We start from the raw sequence: 16,336 nt of genomic DNA, 5'->3' as shown, positions 1-16,336 counted from the left end.
GAGTGAGTTTGTAGGTGATGCTCTTTGCAGAGTATGGTCCCAATGGATGGATGGAATGCAAGCCAAATTAAATGCATCCCAACACTCATTACTCACGGCTCACGCAGTGCATCATCTCACCTCTTGCTCAAGGCTCATTCCATGGAATTTATCTCCACAGGCCTTGGTTAACCCCTTAAGGAGACCAACTACATTAAAATATACAGTATACAACATCTAGATGTAGATGTCGACGTAGACGGTCCCTCACACATAGTTACAGTGTCAAGCTAACAAGTTCAGACAAGTCGTATCTGACTTCTGGTGACATTCATGATTAGATTTCTCCAAACATCCCTATCCTGCACTGCTTGACAAAAATCTGGCATAGACAGCTTGGTTGCAGTCTTTACTCCATCCCTCCAACACATACAAGGTTTGCCTCATATTCTTCTTCCCTCAATCATATCCACACCCAGCCTCAACCACACCTTGCACGGAACGTTAAGTCCAAAGTACGACAGTTCATTAAATCTGTAATAAATAATAAATATGTCATAAATTACATAATAGCTATCAAAAGAACTGGAGAAAAAAAAAACATTTTATCTGGTTCATTATCCTGTGTTATTAAGGAAAAAAAAAAAAAGAATGTCAGATGATTTGAAAATATGGAGAACTCCCGAGTGATGCGAACTGTAACGACAAATCCCACAGGATCTCACATTAAAAAGAATGTTAAAATTTATGGATCACGAGAATTATTTAAAATAAATAAATAAATAAAAATTAACAGTTGAAGCAATTATTTCAGCACAACATTCCAACGAACCCCACTGGGCTCCAGCAGCCCATCATCACTGCTGTCAGTGGCTGCTGTGTCTGTGGCTGAACCCAGAGCATCCGGAGGTGGCGGGAGGTACCGGATGGGCAGCAAACGCATGTGCAGTGGGCAACGATCCTCACAAAGTCCAGCGAGCACAGGTTTTGAGCAAGGAGCATTGGGTTCACCTGGGCACAGCTGAAACAGCAGCTGTGCTCCATCCTCACAAATGTCTGATAATAGCATTAAGGGAATGGGGTAATGAGAAGCAACGAGCAAAGGGTCTTTTAGGTAGTAAAGCAACACACACACTCACGCTCTATGTGGTCAGATTTAAACTTTCAGCAACACCGTTCGGTTCAGTACACATGCGTTGGAAGTGCCTCCTTTTTGCAAAGATTGCCGACACGTTACTTATACAATGCAATGAAAAGTTTGGAGAATGACGTCGTACAAAATATATTCCAAAGTGAGCGTGCGTCAACCAATGGGCAAACAGCACATCGTGTGCTGACTCACAGATGTACCTCTGCAGTATCAAGGACAGAGCCTCATTAGTCCAGTGACAGCTTGCCAACTAAACTTTTTGGGGAATCCACTCCGTGCTGATGACAGGCAGTGAGCCAGAACAGCGTTCGTGGATAGAATCCTTTGGAGGAGAGCCCTGCATTATCAGAAAGGCCTTTAAAGCTTTCAGTCTGACTTGAACTGTGGAGAGCAGTGCAGCAACCGACACTGCAGTCAGCAGGCTGTTTTGACAGACAGCAAACAAGTCAGACGTAATGCGTTTATGACTTACGAAATCTAAAGATTTCATGAGTACATTGATCACTTCCATTTCTGTTTGTTTGTTTGTGTGTTTGTTACTTACGAAATCTAAAGATTTCGGAAGTATATTGATCACTTCCGTTTCTGCTTGTTTGTTTGTGTGTGTTTGTGTGTTTGTTTGTTTGTAGGCACGACAACTCGAGAACGGAAGAAGCAACCAATGTCAAATTACACCACGTGATTCAGGAGGGTGATGGCTAGCGCTGATTAGATTTTGGTCAAAAATCGGTCAAAGGTCAAGGTCACAGTGAGGTCAAACATAATTCCGTAAATTCACGTGGAGAAATGGAGTATTTTTGCTTCGCTCGACGTTACGAGTTCATTTTAACTTCGATTTTAATTTTGTCTTCGGTTTTTTGCGATCGCTTAGGACGCTTAAAACTCGGTTGTAGAAATCCTGGTAAAAATCGGATGTTTTGGAGACGTTTTAAGATTGTATAAAAAATATTTCACTCGACGCGTCACGGGTCGTCCCATGATGCAGTGCGCTCGAGCAGATGCGTCGTTGAGTTACCTTAAGGTATAGTTGCGTGGAGAAATGGAGATTTTTGCTTCGGTCGACGTTACGATTTTTGATGGTTTGGTACAGAATCATCGTAGAAACTTCTGGTTTGCGTCGCAACCTTCTCGAGAGACAGCTTTTATTAGACAAGGTCAGAGGTCAAGTTAACGATTTCGTAAGTACCAGTCTATGACTGCTTGTTTGTAGGCACGATAACTCGAGAATGGAAGAAGCTACCAATGTCAAATTACACCACGTGATTCAGGAGCGTGATGGCTCGTGCTGATTAGATTTTGGTCAAAATCGGTCAAAGGTCAAAAAAAATTATAACTCGCAAACGGAAGAAGCCAGCAATGTCAAATTACATCACGTGATTCAGGAGGGTGATGGCTAGCGCAGATTAGATTTTAGTCAAAATCGGTCAAAGGATAAGGTCACAGTGAGGTCAAACATCAAAAAAAAATTATAACTCGAGAACGGAAGAAGCTACCAATGTCAAATTACACCACCTGATTCAGGAGGGTGATGGCTTGCGCTGATTAGATTTTGGTCAAAATCCGTCAAAGGTCAAGGTCACAGTGAGGTCAAGCATCAAAAAAAATTATAACTCGCGAACGGAAGAAGCTACCAATGTCAAATTACACCACGTGATTCAGGAGGGCGATGGCGAGTGCCGATTAGATTTTGGTCAAAATCAGTCAAAGGTCAAGGTCACAGTGAAGTCAAACATTCGATTTATGATGGTTTGGTACAGAATCATCGTAGAAACTTCTGGTTTGCGTCGCTACCTTCTCTAGAGAGAGTTTTTATTCGACAAGGTCAGAGGTCAAGTTGACGATTTCGTAAGTACCAGTCTATGACTGCTTGTTTGTTTGTGTGTGTGTTTGTTTGTTACCACGATAACTCGAGAACGGAAGAAGCTACCAATGTCAAATTACACCACGTGATTCAGGAGGGTGATGGCTAGCGCTGATTAGATTTTAGTCAAAATCGGTCAAAGGTCAAGGTCACAGTGAGGTCAAACATTCGATTTTTGATGGTTTGGTACAGAATCATCGTATAAATTTCTGGTTTGTGTTGCTAACTTCTCGAGAGAGAGCTTTTATTAGACAAGGTCAGAAGTCAAGTTGACGATTTCATAAGTACCAGTCTATGACTGCTTGTTACTTACGAAATCTAAAGATTTCGTAAGTATATTGATGACTTCCGTCCTGTGTGTGTGTGCTTGTTTGTAGGCATGATAACTCGAGAACGGAAGAAGCTACCAATGTCAAATTACACCACGTGATTCAGGAGGGTGATGGCTAGTGCTGATTAGATTTTGGTCAAAATCGGTCAAAGGTCAAACATTCAATTTTTGATGGTTTGGTACAGAATCATCGTGGAAACTTCTGGTTTGTGTCGCTACCTTCTCTGGAGACAGCTTTTATTAGACAAGGTCAGAGGTCAAGTTGACGATTTCGTAAGTACCAGTCTATGACTGCTTGTTTATTTATTTTTCAGACTGCAACTATATACGAGACTGCTCTTTGCAGCGTTGTTGCAAAAATATTTTAAAGATTTTTATGGCAAATAAATTATTTCAACAAAAAAAAAATTCTAAGCACTTCTCTTGTGTGCAACGTTTTTGGTTTTGTGGAATGAATCTGCTGCAAGCCCCCCCCCCCCCAAAAAAAAAGAAATTCCCAGTCGATCGTCCACATTTTAAAAAAAAACAAAGAAAGGAGGCCCATTTTATTTGTTACGGCCACCACTGAAGGTGAAGGAGGTTATGTTTTCACCCCTCTCTATCTGTCTGTGTGCAGGATATCTCAAAATGTTGTGGACTGATTCGGATGAAACTTGGTGGACACGTTGGGTGTGTGACAAGGAAGAATCTCTTCAATTTTGGTGAAGATCTGGATCCAGATCCGAAAATATTTTGAGATTCTTCACCATTGAGAGATCGGGCCAAAAATGATATACAACATGATATTTCAAAAATGTATTGGGCCTGACATGTTCTTGTGGATCAGGCAGTACGTGGCGGAGGTATGCACTCTACTGAGTGCCCTTCTAGTTTTTGTATTTTAAATGGCCGCCGGCTTTTTGTTCCCGACAAATCATGTATCTGATGCCAGTTTTTTTTTTTGTTTTTTTTTTTACCTCCCCACCCCCTCCCCCCTTATGAAAAAAAGTCATGTGCAAGACGTCAGTTTCCTACCTCTAAAAAATTGGACACCAGTCATACCTGACACATCACCAAGAAACTCACTCGGCCTATAAAAAAATACAATCCACTGTTCTAAACAAATATATAATAAATGTAGAGAGAAATACAAAAAAGTAACATGCTTCATGCATATAAAAATTATTGCCATCTTTCTTATATAGATCTACAGTAAACATTTAATACACAGATTTACATATGTGGGATGTGGACTCCTCCCAACTCCCTACTCGCGAAATTGGAGAAAACTTCACATCGCGAGCGTTGCTCATCAAGAACTGTTCCTGCATACCATGGCTTCAGGACTTTAGTTCCCGTCCGAATTTGCAAACAGATGAAAACCATCTTCAACTGGAGTAATTCGACTGCGCGCAGTCGATGGGTATGCCTCCGCTCTCCCGCACAAGCACTTGAGTATTGACATATTTGACCCTTGACCTTTATCATATCTGGCCCAAAATCTAATCAGTTAATTGCCCTGTCTAACTTTACCTTTGTACCAAGTTTGATGAAATTCTGTCCAATATTTGAGTTAGGGCGTAAACAGTAAAATTTCAGAGTTTGACCTTGACCTTTGACCTTTATCACATCTGGCCCAAAAGCCAATAACTTAATTGCCCTGTCTTACTTTACCTTTTTACCAAGTTTGATGAAATTCTACAATTTGTTTCTTGAGTTATGTAAACGAAAATCCGGACGGACGGACAGACGGACGGAAAACCCGGAAACATAATGCCTCCGGCACCCTTGGTGCGGAGGCATAGGAATGAAGCTTAAATCATGAAAACAATTCATCGCGATCACGCAATTTGTCTACATTCGACATTCGTCGCACAATTTGGAAGTTATAAAACCAGTGGTATTTTGCATCATTTTAAACAGAAGGGTGCACTGAATTTTACTCTAGCGGCTGTGATGGAGCTTGCGCTCGCAGAAATGTACACAGATCAGTATTGCTGGCATATAGCGCATGGAAATGGAAAGCGGCAGTGAACAAAAAGCGGCAGTGGAGCTCTCGGCGCTGCGGATCGGTAGAAGAAACAAAAACTCATCTTCGACATTGGGAAAATGATAGATTCAAAAAATGGTGCAAGAGTCGTACACGACTCCAGAATCCAGAACAACCTTTTTCAAAATGTCCCAGTTTGACGAAATGCTAACAATTGGAGATGTTGATTGACTGATAACACAATGCAACAAAGATTTTGTTTGAGTGAATTTTTGGTTGTCTTTTATTAGGTCGTAAGAATGAAGAAAATTCATATCTTTCATGTCGCTAATCGTTATTAAGGAAATGACATATATTTTTTGAAAAATAACAAAAAATTGTATATTTACATAAGAAAATTGCAGAAAAATGTCTTTGAACATAAATGAAACTATACAACAGCGTTGAAACACAGGGATATGCTAATCAGAAGTAAAATATAGCATACTATATCTTCGATAAGACTGTTTATTGAAAACACATAGATTTTCTGCTCTTTCTTCGAGGAAGAGGCTGGGTTTCTCGGACCAAACCCCAGACGTAGTCGCCCATCATACGCTCATTATACTGGCCCTGGTAGCGCTTCTCAAATTCATCACATCTTGGTGGAAGCGCTCACCATGCTCTTCGGAGTAGTCTCCCATATTGGATTTTAAAAAAATCCAAATGGGAATGCATCGTGTGCAATTTCAGGGACATTCTGCAACCCATCTCCCTGTAGGACTTGAGAAGATTGTCGACCAGTTCGCGGTAGTTTTCTTCCTTGTTGTTACCCAAGAAGCCCTGAACAACCGCAACGAAGCTGTGCCAGGCACGTTTCTCCGGTGCCAACAACTTTCCGGAGAACTCCGAGTCCTTCATTAGGTTTTTAATTTGCGGTCCAACGAACACCCCTGCCTTTATTTTTGCCTCCGACAACTTCGGAAATACCGCTTCCAAATGCTTGAAGGCAGCGGACTCATGATCTAGTGCCTTCACAAAGTGCTTTATGAGCCCCAGCTTGATGTGGAGGGGTGGCATCAAGATCTTCTCCTGCTCAACCAACGGTTGCCACTTCACGTTCTTCTCGCCAATGACAAAGCCCGTTCTTGATGGCCAGTCCTTCGTTTCATGATGTCTCACTGTAGCTCGGCTATCCCAGTAGCAGAGGAAACAGGGATGTTTTGTGAAGCTGCCTTGCAAACCTGTCAAAAAGCCAATCATCTTAAAGTCTCCAATCACTTCCCAATCATGCTCTTCGTACTTTACCAGGCGCAGCAGGTGCTTCACATTCTCATAGCCTTCCTTTAGCTGAACAGAGTGGGCGATAGGGATGCTTGGGTACTTGTTACCATTGTGCAACAGCACCGCCTTCAAGCTTCTAGTTGAACTGTCCATGAACAGTCGCCAGTTGCTGGGATCATACGGGAATTTAATTTCTTCAAACAAGCCGTTGATGTCTTGACAATAACATACTTTCTCATCCGGTGTGAAATACTGAGAGAATATGTCATGACGTTGTCTCTGTTTTGTTACCCGACAGTTCTCGTCCAACAACTTCCACTGTTTCAACCTGGATGTCAGTAATTCTGCTTTTGATTTGGTGAGTCCGAGGTCCCTGATAAGATCATTGAGCTCCGCTTGGTTAGGGAAATGCGGAATAGCTGGGGTATCATCTGCAACAAAGACATCATCGTGGGCATCTTCTGTTTCGCTGCTGGAACTTGTGCAAGCATCTTTCGTGATCACCGGAGGAGGGTTGGGAACTGGAATCTCCTCACAATGCATCACCGGACGAAGAGATGATGGCAGATTGGGGTCGTCGAACACATCCGTCTTCTTTCCCCTGCGGTGACACGTCACTACCACCCTACAAAAGTTGCAGTTGTTTGAGTGATCTGTTGGTTCCCGCCAGATTCTTGGCACGCCAAACTTCAGTTTTCGTTTCTCCCCTCTGTACCACGACTCCAGAGTGGACCGACAGCTTCCGCAAACCACGTGTGGCACCCAACTCTTGTCCTGGTCCCCTAATTGAACTCCAGAGTACGCCTTGTAAGCCGAACAGAAGAGGTTCCCTTCAATGATGGTGTACTTGACTGACTTGACATTCAGAAAGACTCCGCAGACATAGCAGAAGTTATCAGGATCATGCTTTCAGGAACCTCGAGCAGAAGCCATCGTGAGACAATATTTTTTAATAAAAGAACAAATATAATAAGACGAGTTGAAGGGAAAGAACGGAAACAAAATGTAACATATATCAAATGACTACTCAAATAAATCATATAAATCATACTTGAAAAAAAATCATATTTTTTTCAAAATAATTTCAAAATATTTTCTAAATCACAAAACGATCAACAGTATGCTATGTTTTACTTCTGATAAGCATATCCCTGTATGTTTCAACGCTGTTGTATAGTTTCATTAATGTTCAAATACATTTTTCTGCAATTTTCTTATGTAAATATACAATTTTTTATTTTTCAAAAAAAAAAAATCGGTGTCATTTCCTTAATAACGATTACCAACATAAAATATATGCTTTTTCTTCATTCTTACGACCTAATAAAAGATAAACAACCAAAAAATTCACTCAAACAAACTTTTTTTTTTTTTTTTTTTTACATAATGTAATTGATCAAAAAAAATTTTTTGACAAATTATTAGAACATTCTTCATTTTCTGTACATTAAATAAAGGTAGAATTTTGTTTCAAGCAAATTGACGCTTAGAGATTGTCCAAGAAACAATGCAACGTAAAAGAGTGTGGGCGGTGTTGCAGTCGGTGCCCTCATGACATGCACGGCACATACATCATGCAAGTCACACTTTCGAGTCATGAAATACTCAAACGTGTGCCATTGTTTAAACCCTGCATGCTGCCAAGTATCTGCAATCGCGACCGGTACTCAAAAGAAAGAGTTGCAAATTGCGAGTTGTTCGGAACACATGACCATTAAAAATGAACAAACTCAAACCATGCTGACTAAGCACACCCCAGGCCAGCTGTCAAAGTCTTGCCCCACATGGGCATTAAAATCACAAAGTACAATTAATTTATCACAAGGAGGATTTTTTTTTTAAAATACATTGTTCAAGAATGTTATAAAAGTCCTGAATTGTTTCATCATTGTTGGCGCGTAAATGCAAATAATCGACACGAAGCGTTCACAAGAAATTTGCAGATGCAGAGTTATTATGCGGTCACGCTCACCATGCACGGCACATTGCTATATTTATACGTATGAAGGATACGTGAAGCACAGTGCTTGGCGAGAGGAAGAGCGCGCATGGCACAACGAACTCCATCATTGATGGACACACATTGCTGCAATCCTCGTTGCCCTGAACAACCCTGCGCGCGCACACACACACACACACAACCCAAATGGAATGGTTTCACTCAAACAAAACAAAAAAAAAATGCTAAAATTGAAACCGTTCAAAGCGCAAATGTATTATTGGGCAGATATGTAACTGGTATAACATTCCAAATGATGAAATATGAAAAGCCTATCATAGCACGCCACACCATTAAAATGCAAGTAGATTCCTGGACTTTGATTCGTGTATACTTGGGCCACTTACGCATGCTCAATGTGTCATGAAACAACAACTAATATGACAAAGGCAGATAGAATGTAATCAAGACGACGATGATCCATTGTTCAAAGCATCAACAATTCTGGATATCAAAACCCCTCTTTGTTGATTGTTACCTTTGCCACCGAAGGTGAAGGAGGTTATGTTTTCACCCCTTTCTGTCTGTCTGTCTGTTTGTTGGTGTACACGATATCTCAAAAAGTTGTGGACGGATCCGAATGAAATTTTGTGGACCGATTCAGTGTGGCAGGGATGAACTGATTAGATTTTGGTGAAGATCCAGATCAGACTACTCGAATTTTTTAAGTGATTCTTCACCATTGAGACAGGGCCAAAAACGATATATAGCACGATATCTAAAAAAGTTGTGCACTGATTTGGACGACACGTTGGGTGTGTGGCAAGGATGAATCAATTCGATTTTGGTGAAGATCAGAATCCAGATATGGATACGATAATTATTTAATTTTTAAAGCGATTCTTCATCATTGACAGAAAGGGCCAAAAACGATATAGTACTGTACAGCATGATATTTCAAAAATGTATTGGGTCCAATATGTTCTCGTGGATCAGGCATTACGTGGCAGTGGTATGTGCTCAACCGAGTGCCCTTAGAGTTATGCCCTGTTCTACTGTTCTTTATTCTTCGCAGAGTGCTGCGCACCAAAAACAGGTGCCGTCGGCTGAAACTTTGGCCTTACTCTTTGGGAACTCAGGTCAGGCTGCGTTGAAACTGCTTTTCCAAACAGTTCGGTAGCAAGGTTATCTTTCTCTCCCATTTTTAGAAAAAAATAAAGTTTATTTGCCTCAACTACAGAAATTTACCTCATTTATAAACTGTTGAATAAATAATAGCATCTTGCAGTTTTCGAGTTCGACAGCAAACTCATTGGGAAAAGCAGTGAAATACAGCCGTACACAAGTGTATACTTTTCATCCCTCTCCATAACTTATTCAATCCAATTGATTTCAGTGTTAAAATGCCACAGGCAGACTTTGCAATGCTTCGAGTGTCACCAGACTGCTTCAGTGCAACTCCTCCATTCTCCACCATTACTTGTTGGAGGGGGTAAAAAAACAAAAAGAAAATTTGCATCCTATTACCATCGATAAACTAAAACGGCACTCGGTGGAGTGAATACTTCTGCCACGCTGAAGAGGTTACGATTCGTAGGCCACCGATGTCCGGATACTGATCTGGACTTGGACCAGAATTGAATCGGCTTGTTCTTGTCACCTAACCAACTCGTCCACCAAGTTTAATCACAACTCAACAACTTTTTGAAATATCATGTTATACATCGTTTTTTTACCCGATCTCTCAACGGTGAAGAATCACTCAAAATATTCTCGTATCCAGATCCGGATCTTCATCAAAACTGAATCAATTTGTCTGTCACACACCCAACCTGTCCACAATGACGGATTATGGGGGCGAGGGGGGAGAAGACGGCGGTCACCCCAGGTCCAAGCGAAGAGAGGGCCCACGCAAGGGCAGATTTTATCATTGTGATCAAGTCAGCCACTGTGCTGTCACCCAAGGAAAAAAATATTCAAGACCAACATGTTCCTCGTTATCATTGATCAGCGAATCAGTGCCTTGAAACACTGTTTTGAAGCATGCAAGGAAGTCAACGATAAGTTTGGATTCCTGTCGAAGCTGGCCTCTCTCCCGACTCATGAGATCAAGCAAGCCACAGAAGACCTTGCCCCCTCCTATCCCAACGGTCTGGAACCCACGGTTGATAGTGAATTTATCCAGTTTTCTACATTACTGGCAATTTCAACAAGACCTCACACAAACAAACTAATTCAGCAGAACTGAGAATGGACCAATTCCTCACAACACACACCCTCGCCCAAACATTTCCTCACATTGAGAATTTTTTCAATGTGAGGAAATGTTCTAAAATAAAACTCTGAAATAAATAAATAAATAAATAAATTTAAAAAACAAGAAAGACTTGGAATTTTTTTTTTCACAAAGTAATAAGGAAAATTTGTTTCATCAATCAGTCAGCAGAGTCAAAGCTCCTTTATTTTTTTGGCTCTGCCAATGAAGGTAAACAGAGGTTATATTTTCACGTCTGTCTGTCACATAATTTCTGGCCACAGTTTTCAAGCAATCGTTCTGAATTTTTTTTGTGCACGTAGGTGACCGGCAAAGGACAACAATGCTTAATTTTGGTGAAGATACGAATCCGGATCCAGATCTGAGAATTTTTAAAGTGATTCTTCACCGTTGAGAGAGATGGCCAAAAAACGATATCTCAAAAAGTTATGGATGGATTCAGACAAAACTTGGTGGGCAGGTTAGGTGTGTGGCAAGGACCAATTGATTCAATTTTGGTGAAGATCAGAATCCGAAAATTTTTCAAGTGACATCACCATTGAAAGACAGGGCCAACCAGAGAGTTGGTGTCAAAGCCACCCAATGCTCACCTGTTTATACATTTATCGTTTTTAAAAGACGAGTCTAATAATATTTTTTATAAAGCATTGCAGTGAAGTCTGATTCAAATAATTTTAAAGCAATGTATGTATTTGTATAGTGTAATCAGGAAAAATGGTGTGGTAGATAAAAACATTAGAAAGGAAAACACTTTAACGTTGATGTGCTACAAAAAGTTAAGTTTCAAAACAGGTCAAAAATTTAAAATATTTGAAATTATTTTTTATTTCAACTTCACGACATCAATAATATACCCCAAAGGAACCTCCATGCCAAATATCAGCATCCTAGTACACATATTAAATGAATGGCAAGCTTCGAAATAACTTGCACCAAAATCTTTAACATTTTCACGCTCACGCTCACGCTGACGCTCACGCTCACGCCGGGGGTATCGCTATAGCTCTCTGTTCTTCGAACAGGCGAGCGAAAAACGATATTCAGCACAATAACTCAAAAGGTTATGGATGGATTCAGACGAAACTTGGTGGACAAGTTGGAAATGCCACGAGGAAGAAGAGATTCAATTTTGGTGAACATCCAAATCCTGATCTGGATACAAATTATTATTATTTTTAAGTGATTCTTCACCATTGAGAGGTGGGGCCAAAACTATGTGTAGCATATCTCAAAAAGTTGTGGACGAGTTATGACAAAACTAGGTGGACGAGTTGGTTAGGTGACAAGAATAAACCAATTCGATTTTGGTTAAGGTCCAAATTCAAATCCGACCCATCAATGGGATACAAGTTGTAAACCGTTTAACCTGGCGGAGGTATGCGCTCGACCGAGTGCCATTCCATTTCGCCAAGTGTCACTCTATGAATGATTTTTTTCCATGTTAGTTTGTCAATAAGTTCGTTGTTTGTTTGATCCTCGTGGAGGATCTCGAAGTCTTACTCACGTTGTTGTTCTTCATCTTCTTCTTGTGGACCTTTTTGTTTCACAGCCTACAGTTTTCATTGAAACTTCCTGAAACTTGGCATGTATATGTAGCAAGCTCAAATGAGCTAAGATCCTCGTCCTCTTAATGACGACGTCATAAAAACGAATATGACGTCACTGTGATGTATCAGGTTTGCGATAAATTATCTGTGCTAATGCCCGGCTTGATTCCCGCAAACAAAATTCAAACAGCTTGCCCAGTTTTGGAGATAATGGTATAGGCGATTTCCATTACCGGCGATATTATGACGTCAACTTTTTTTCTCAGAATAATTTCCAAAATCAGTGATGGTTACTGCCTGCGCGTGGGCTTTCTGCATATACATGGCAAGTTTCACGAAGATCCGATGAAAACTCTGGGTTGTGAAACAAAAAATATCAAAATATAGCAATGACGTCATAAAAATTGATATGACGTCATAGTGATGTATCATATGTGCGGTAATTCATCTCTGCTAATGCCCTGTTCGATTCCCGCAAACAGAATTCAAAAAGCTTGCCTAGTTTCGGAGATAACTTTTTAGGCGATTTCCATTAGCGGAGATATTTTGATGTCATAACTTTTTTTTCTAGGAGGAATTTTCAAAATCGGAGATGGTTACTGTCTGCGCAGGGTATTTTTACATATACACGCCAAGTTTCAGGAAGTTTCGATGAAAATTGTAGGATGTGAAACAAAAACGTCCACAAGAAGAAGATGAAGAACAACAACGTGAGTAACACTTAGAGATCCTCCACAAGGAGTCAAGCCGGCTTGTTTGCGGGAATCAAGCCGGGCATTAGCACAGATAATTTATCGCAAACCTGATACATCACAATGACGGCATATTCGTTTTTATGACGTCATCATTAAGAGGACGAGGATCTTAGCTCATTTGAGCTTGTTTTTAAACCTTTCCCCCCCCCCCCCCTTTTTAAAAATGGAATTTCCTTCTTTAACCTCTTCACCTCAAGATTACCATACGTCTAATAAACGACAAATGTATAACCATCCAAGATAAAAGTACGACCGTATCACCTCTAATATGAAATCATGTAATATTTTACCCTGGGCCTTCTTACATATCACCCTCAACATAACTATGTATTTTCTGAATATCACATCTAAAATAAAACTCTGAGTTGGATTAACCTGGGCAACAATGTCCAACTCGAATATATTTTCCTGTCTCTTTCTCCAAGTTTGACACCTGCACAAGAAGAGGTTGTAAACAGAATGCACCACCGTTGACGGTGCGAGACAAACACCCTGCGAGACAAACGTGATCGAACACCATCTATAATAATGTCACAAATGTTATTGGCTGGAATGTTAGAGTTAAATAATTCATACCACATTTGAATGCCCTTCGGTTGTCCGTGCTCGCCGCACTTTTAGCTGCTCTTGGAGAATGGCTTCGACCCCGAAGCGCCTGCGGTATCTTTTCATGGCACGCAACCTTCGTGCCTCCTCTGTCACTCCTCCCTCATCAACCATATTGCTGGAGCCTGCTCAGATGGAAGGCAAGTAAGACTTGTGCACATCAGCAAAGAACCTTGCACTTTGAGAAATGGCTCCCCAAAGAGTCATAATCAGATGATATACTCTTTTCTACAAAGCATGTATTTTATTTTATGCTCATCAAGCATCACGGTACAAATTTTTTTTTGTTTTTTTTAAATTTAACTTCAATTTCATTTTGATAAAAAAAAAAGAAGTTGACCAATTATTTTATGAAAGTTGCTCAGGTTCGTTGCTCTACAAGTCACGTTAGTGACTCCAGCCAAGCTATTCTGAGAATGCAATGAAGACTTCTTCACCACAAACATTCACTGGGAAAACAAATTAAATGCTGTGACTTTTATGTCCGTTACCCAATGGGCGAACAGCAAGTTGCTGCGACCCATGGGTGGAGCTCGGCAGCATCAATGAGTTGGCCTTACAAGCCCTGTGCCACATCAGCACCCAGGCCAGAGGCGCGGAGAAAGCCAAACGATTTGTTAGCTTTGTTAGTAACCCTAACCCCCCACCCTTTCACCTCATTGGCCTGACGGGGAATCTTATCTGAGATTTTACTTTACTATAGAGTTCATGGAACACCCTACCCCTTGAAGTCTTGATTTTGAAAAAGGACATGGGAAGATTCTTATTAACTCTTGCTTGGCAGTTTGCACGAAACAAACAGTGCCAGGCACCGCTATAATTGTCCGACTACTGAATCTCAATGATGTCACAGTTACTCGGCTCTCAGGGTACGAGACAGCATCACAATTTTTCCAAGTACTGCTAAACAGGTTTTTGAAAGTGCCAAGAAGGTGATTTATGTTCGCAGCGCAGTATTCAATTCAATTAAAATAAAATTAAAGTTTTAAAAGCTGTAGAAAAACTTTTTTTCGGACGTTTACAGCCGTTGATGCAGTCTTATTACACCACTTTATTTAACACGTGACATTAGTTATTCGTGCCTGTTGTTTGTGTCCTTCACATCGTCCCGAAAAACGGCAACTTTCTAGTTTGAAAGAATTTTCAATTTTGTTTTGACTGGCAGACAGATGGACCTAATAAAATTATGTTACCCTTCTGTGCGTGACTGGGATGAAATTCCATACAATTTGCCAATTTTAGAACCAGAGTATTGCTCGGCTGCAGGGTTTGGCTCGCCATCAACTTCGCTCTGGAGGGTTAAATTTGCATGCCACTGGCTGTGATGGTGCACAAGTTTGTATCAACAATGCAGCTAAAGGGTGATCATTAAATATAAATCACACATAATATTTGAAAATATTAATCTGAATTAAATTAAAGTAGTACATTTTACACAAAATGTTTCCTAAATTATTTATTCTGTCAAGATAAGGATTGAGACATGGTTAAAAAATAATTTAAAAAATAAAAAAGGCAAAGTTATAAAATAAAAATAAAAAAATTCCCCACAATCATGAATTTTTAAGATTATATTACTGTTTAGTCCAATGTGCTGCACTCTGAAACATTGTCACTCACACTACTGTAAGCTACCTGTGGTGTGTTACCTCCACCACCAAAGGTGGATAGAGGTTATGTTTTCACCTGTCTGTTTGTGAGCAGGATATCTCAGTAGGTTATGGATGGGTTTGGATGAAGCTTGGTGGGCAGGTTGGGTGCGTGACAAGGTCAAATCGATTAGATTTTGGTTAAGATCCAGATGACAGTTTTTTATTATTTTATTCTCCAAGTGATTCTTCACCATTGAGAGATGGGGTCAAAAACGATATATAATAATGTATATCAAAAAGTTGTGGACGGTTGATGACAAAACGAGGTGGATGAGTCGGTTCAGTGACAAGCCGATTCGATTTTGGTTCAGATGGATCCAGATCTGGCCTATCAGTCGGATGCAAACGTGAACTGTTCAGCCTGGTGGAGATATGTGCTCTACCGAGTGTCGTTCGAGTTGTATTAGCAGAGTGGAGAAAAACTTAACAGGGCACAGCTGATATATACATAATCCTGAAGATTAGCAGTAACCTGTTTGTTGGAAAAAAAAATCACTATAATGTGACTCACTTAACCTCGTGGTGCTGCCCCAGAGGATTTTCTGGGGCAAATAATATGTTTGTTTGTGCATATTGTTTGTTTGTTTGTTTGTTTGTATATTATTTGTTTGTATTATTTGTTTGTATATTGTATAAACAAATATTGTTTGTTTGTGCTTACATATGTTTGTAAGCAAATAACGGACCATTTGCATTGACTTGTGCATATTAAATACCTCGACCTTTATCTATACTCCACAATACCACAACCATAAGCAACACAAGCAAGAGAGCCATATTGGGCCAGGCAATCTAGCCCAAAAGTGGGTGTAACCTCGGACTAATTGGAATAGAAATGAAACCACTTTTATTTGTTGAGAAAAGGTCTGCTGCATGACAAACTAAAACTCTAATAAAATATTTTTGGTGGAACTATTTAAATATTGTATTTAATGATTGAAAATTGTCATCCATTAGCAACTGTCGCATGGGCTAAAATGAAGAAATTACGATAACTTTGTGAATAATT

The 16,336-nt window shown here is 40.2% G+C and overlaps 2 protein-coding genes across 17 annotated transcripts in view; one reads left to right on the top strand and one right to left on the bottom strand.

Moving 5' to 3' along the window:
• The window catches only part of ACMSD (aminocarboxymuconate semialdehyde decarboxylase), an 85,017-nt gene extending 79,458 nt beyond the window's left edge, over positions 1-5,559 (top strand). For 2 of the 3 annotated variants that reach the window (XM_085875584.1, XM_085875586.1), the window contains one exon: positions 3,938-5,559. In XM_085875584.1, coding sequence (XP_085731710.1) covers positions 3,938-4,057 — 120 coding nt within the window. In that variant the 3' untranslated portion in view covers positions 4,058-5,559. The remainder of the gene's footprint in view (positions 1-3,937) is intronic. The other variant, XR_015056601.1, reaches the window with a different exon arrangement.
• Positions 1-16,336, bottom strand: part of KANSL2 (KAT8 regulatory NSL complex subunit 2) — a 98,914-nt gene that overhangs the window by 4,016 nt on the left and 78,562 nt on the right. For all 14 annotated transcript variants that reach the window (XR_015056593.1, XR_015056592.1, XR_015056591.1 and 11 more), the window contains 3 exons: positions 13,646-13,800; positions 8,567-8,666; positions 812-1,035 (listed from right to left, as the gene is read on the bottom strand). Coding sequence is in view for 2 of the 14 variants with exons in the window: in XM_085875581.1 (XP_085731707.1) it covers positions 812-1,035; positions 8,567-8,666; positions 13,646-13,800 (479 nt within the window). In the remaining 12 variants the exon portion in view is untranslated. The remainder of the gene's footprint in view (positions 1-811; positions 1,036-8,566; positions 8,667-13,645; positions 13,801-16,336) is intronic.

The sequence above is a fragment of the Eptatretus burgeri genome, chromosome 3, assembly GCF_056783735.1.
Source record: "Eptatretus burgeri isolate ZD-2024b chromosome 3, Ebu_testis_v1, whole genome shotgun sequence".
Lineage (NCBI taxonomy): Eukaryota > Metazoa > Chordata > Myxini > Myxiniformes > Myxinidae > Eptatretus > Eptatretus burgeri.
This window is presented reverse-complemented; position numbering and strand designations above follow the sequence as displayed.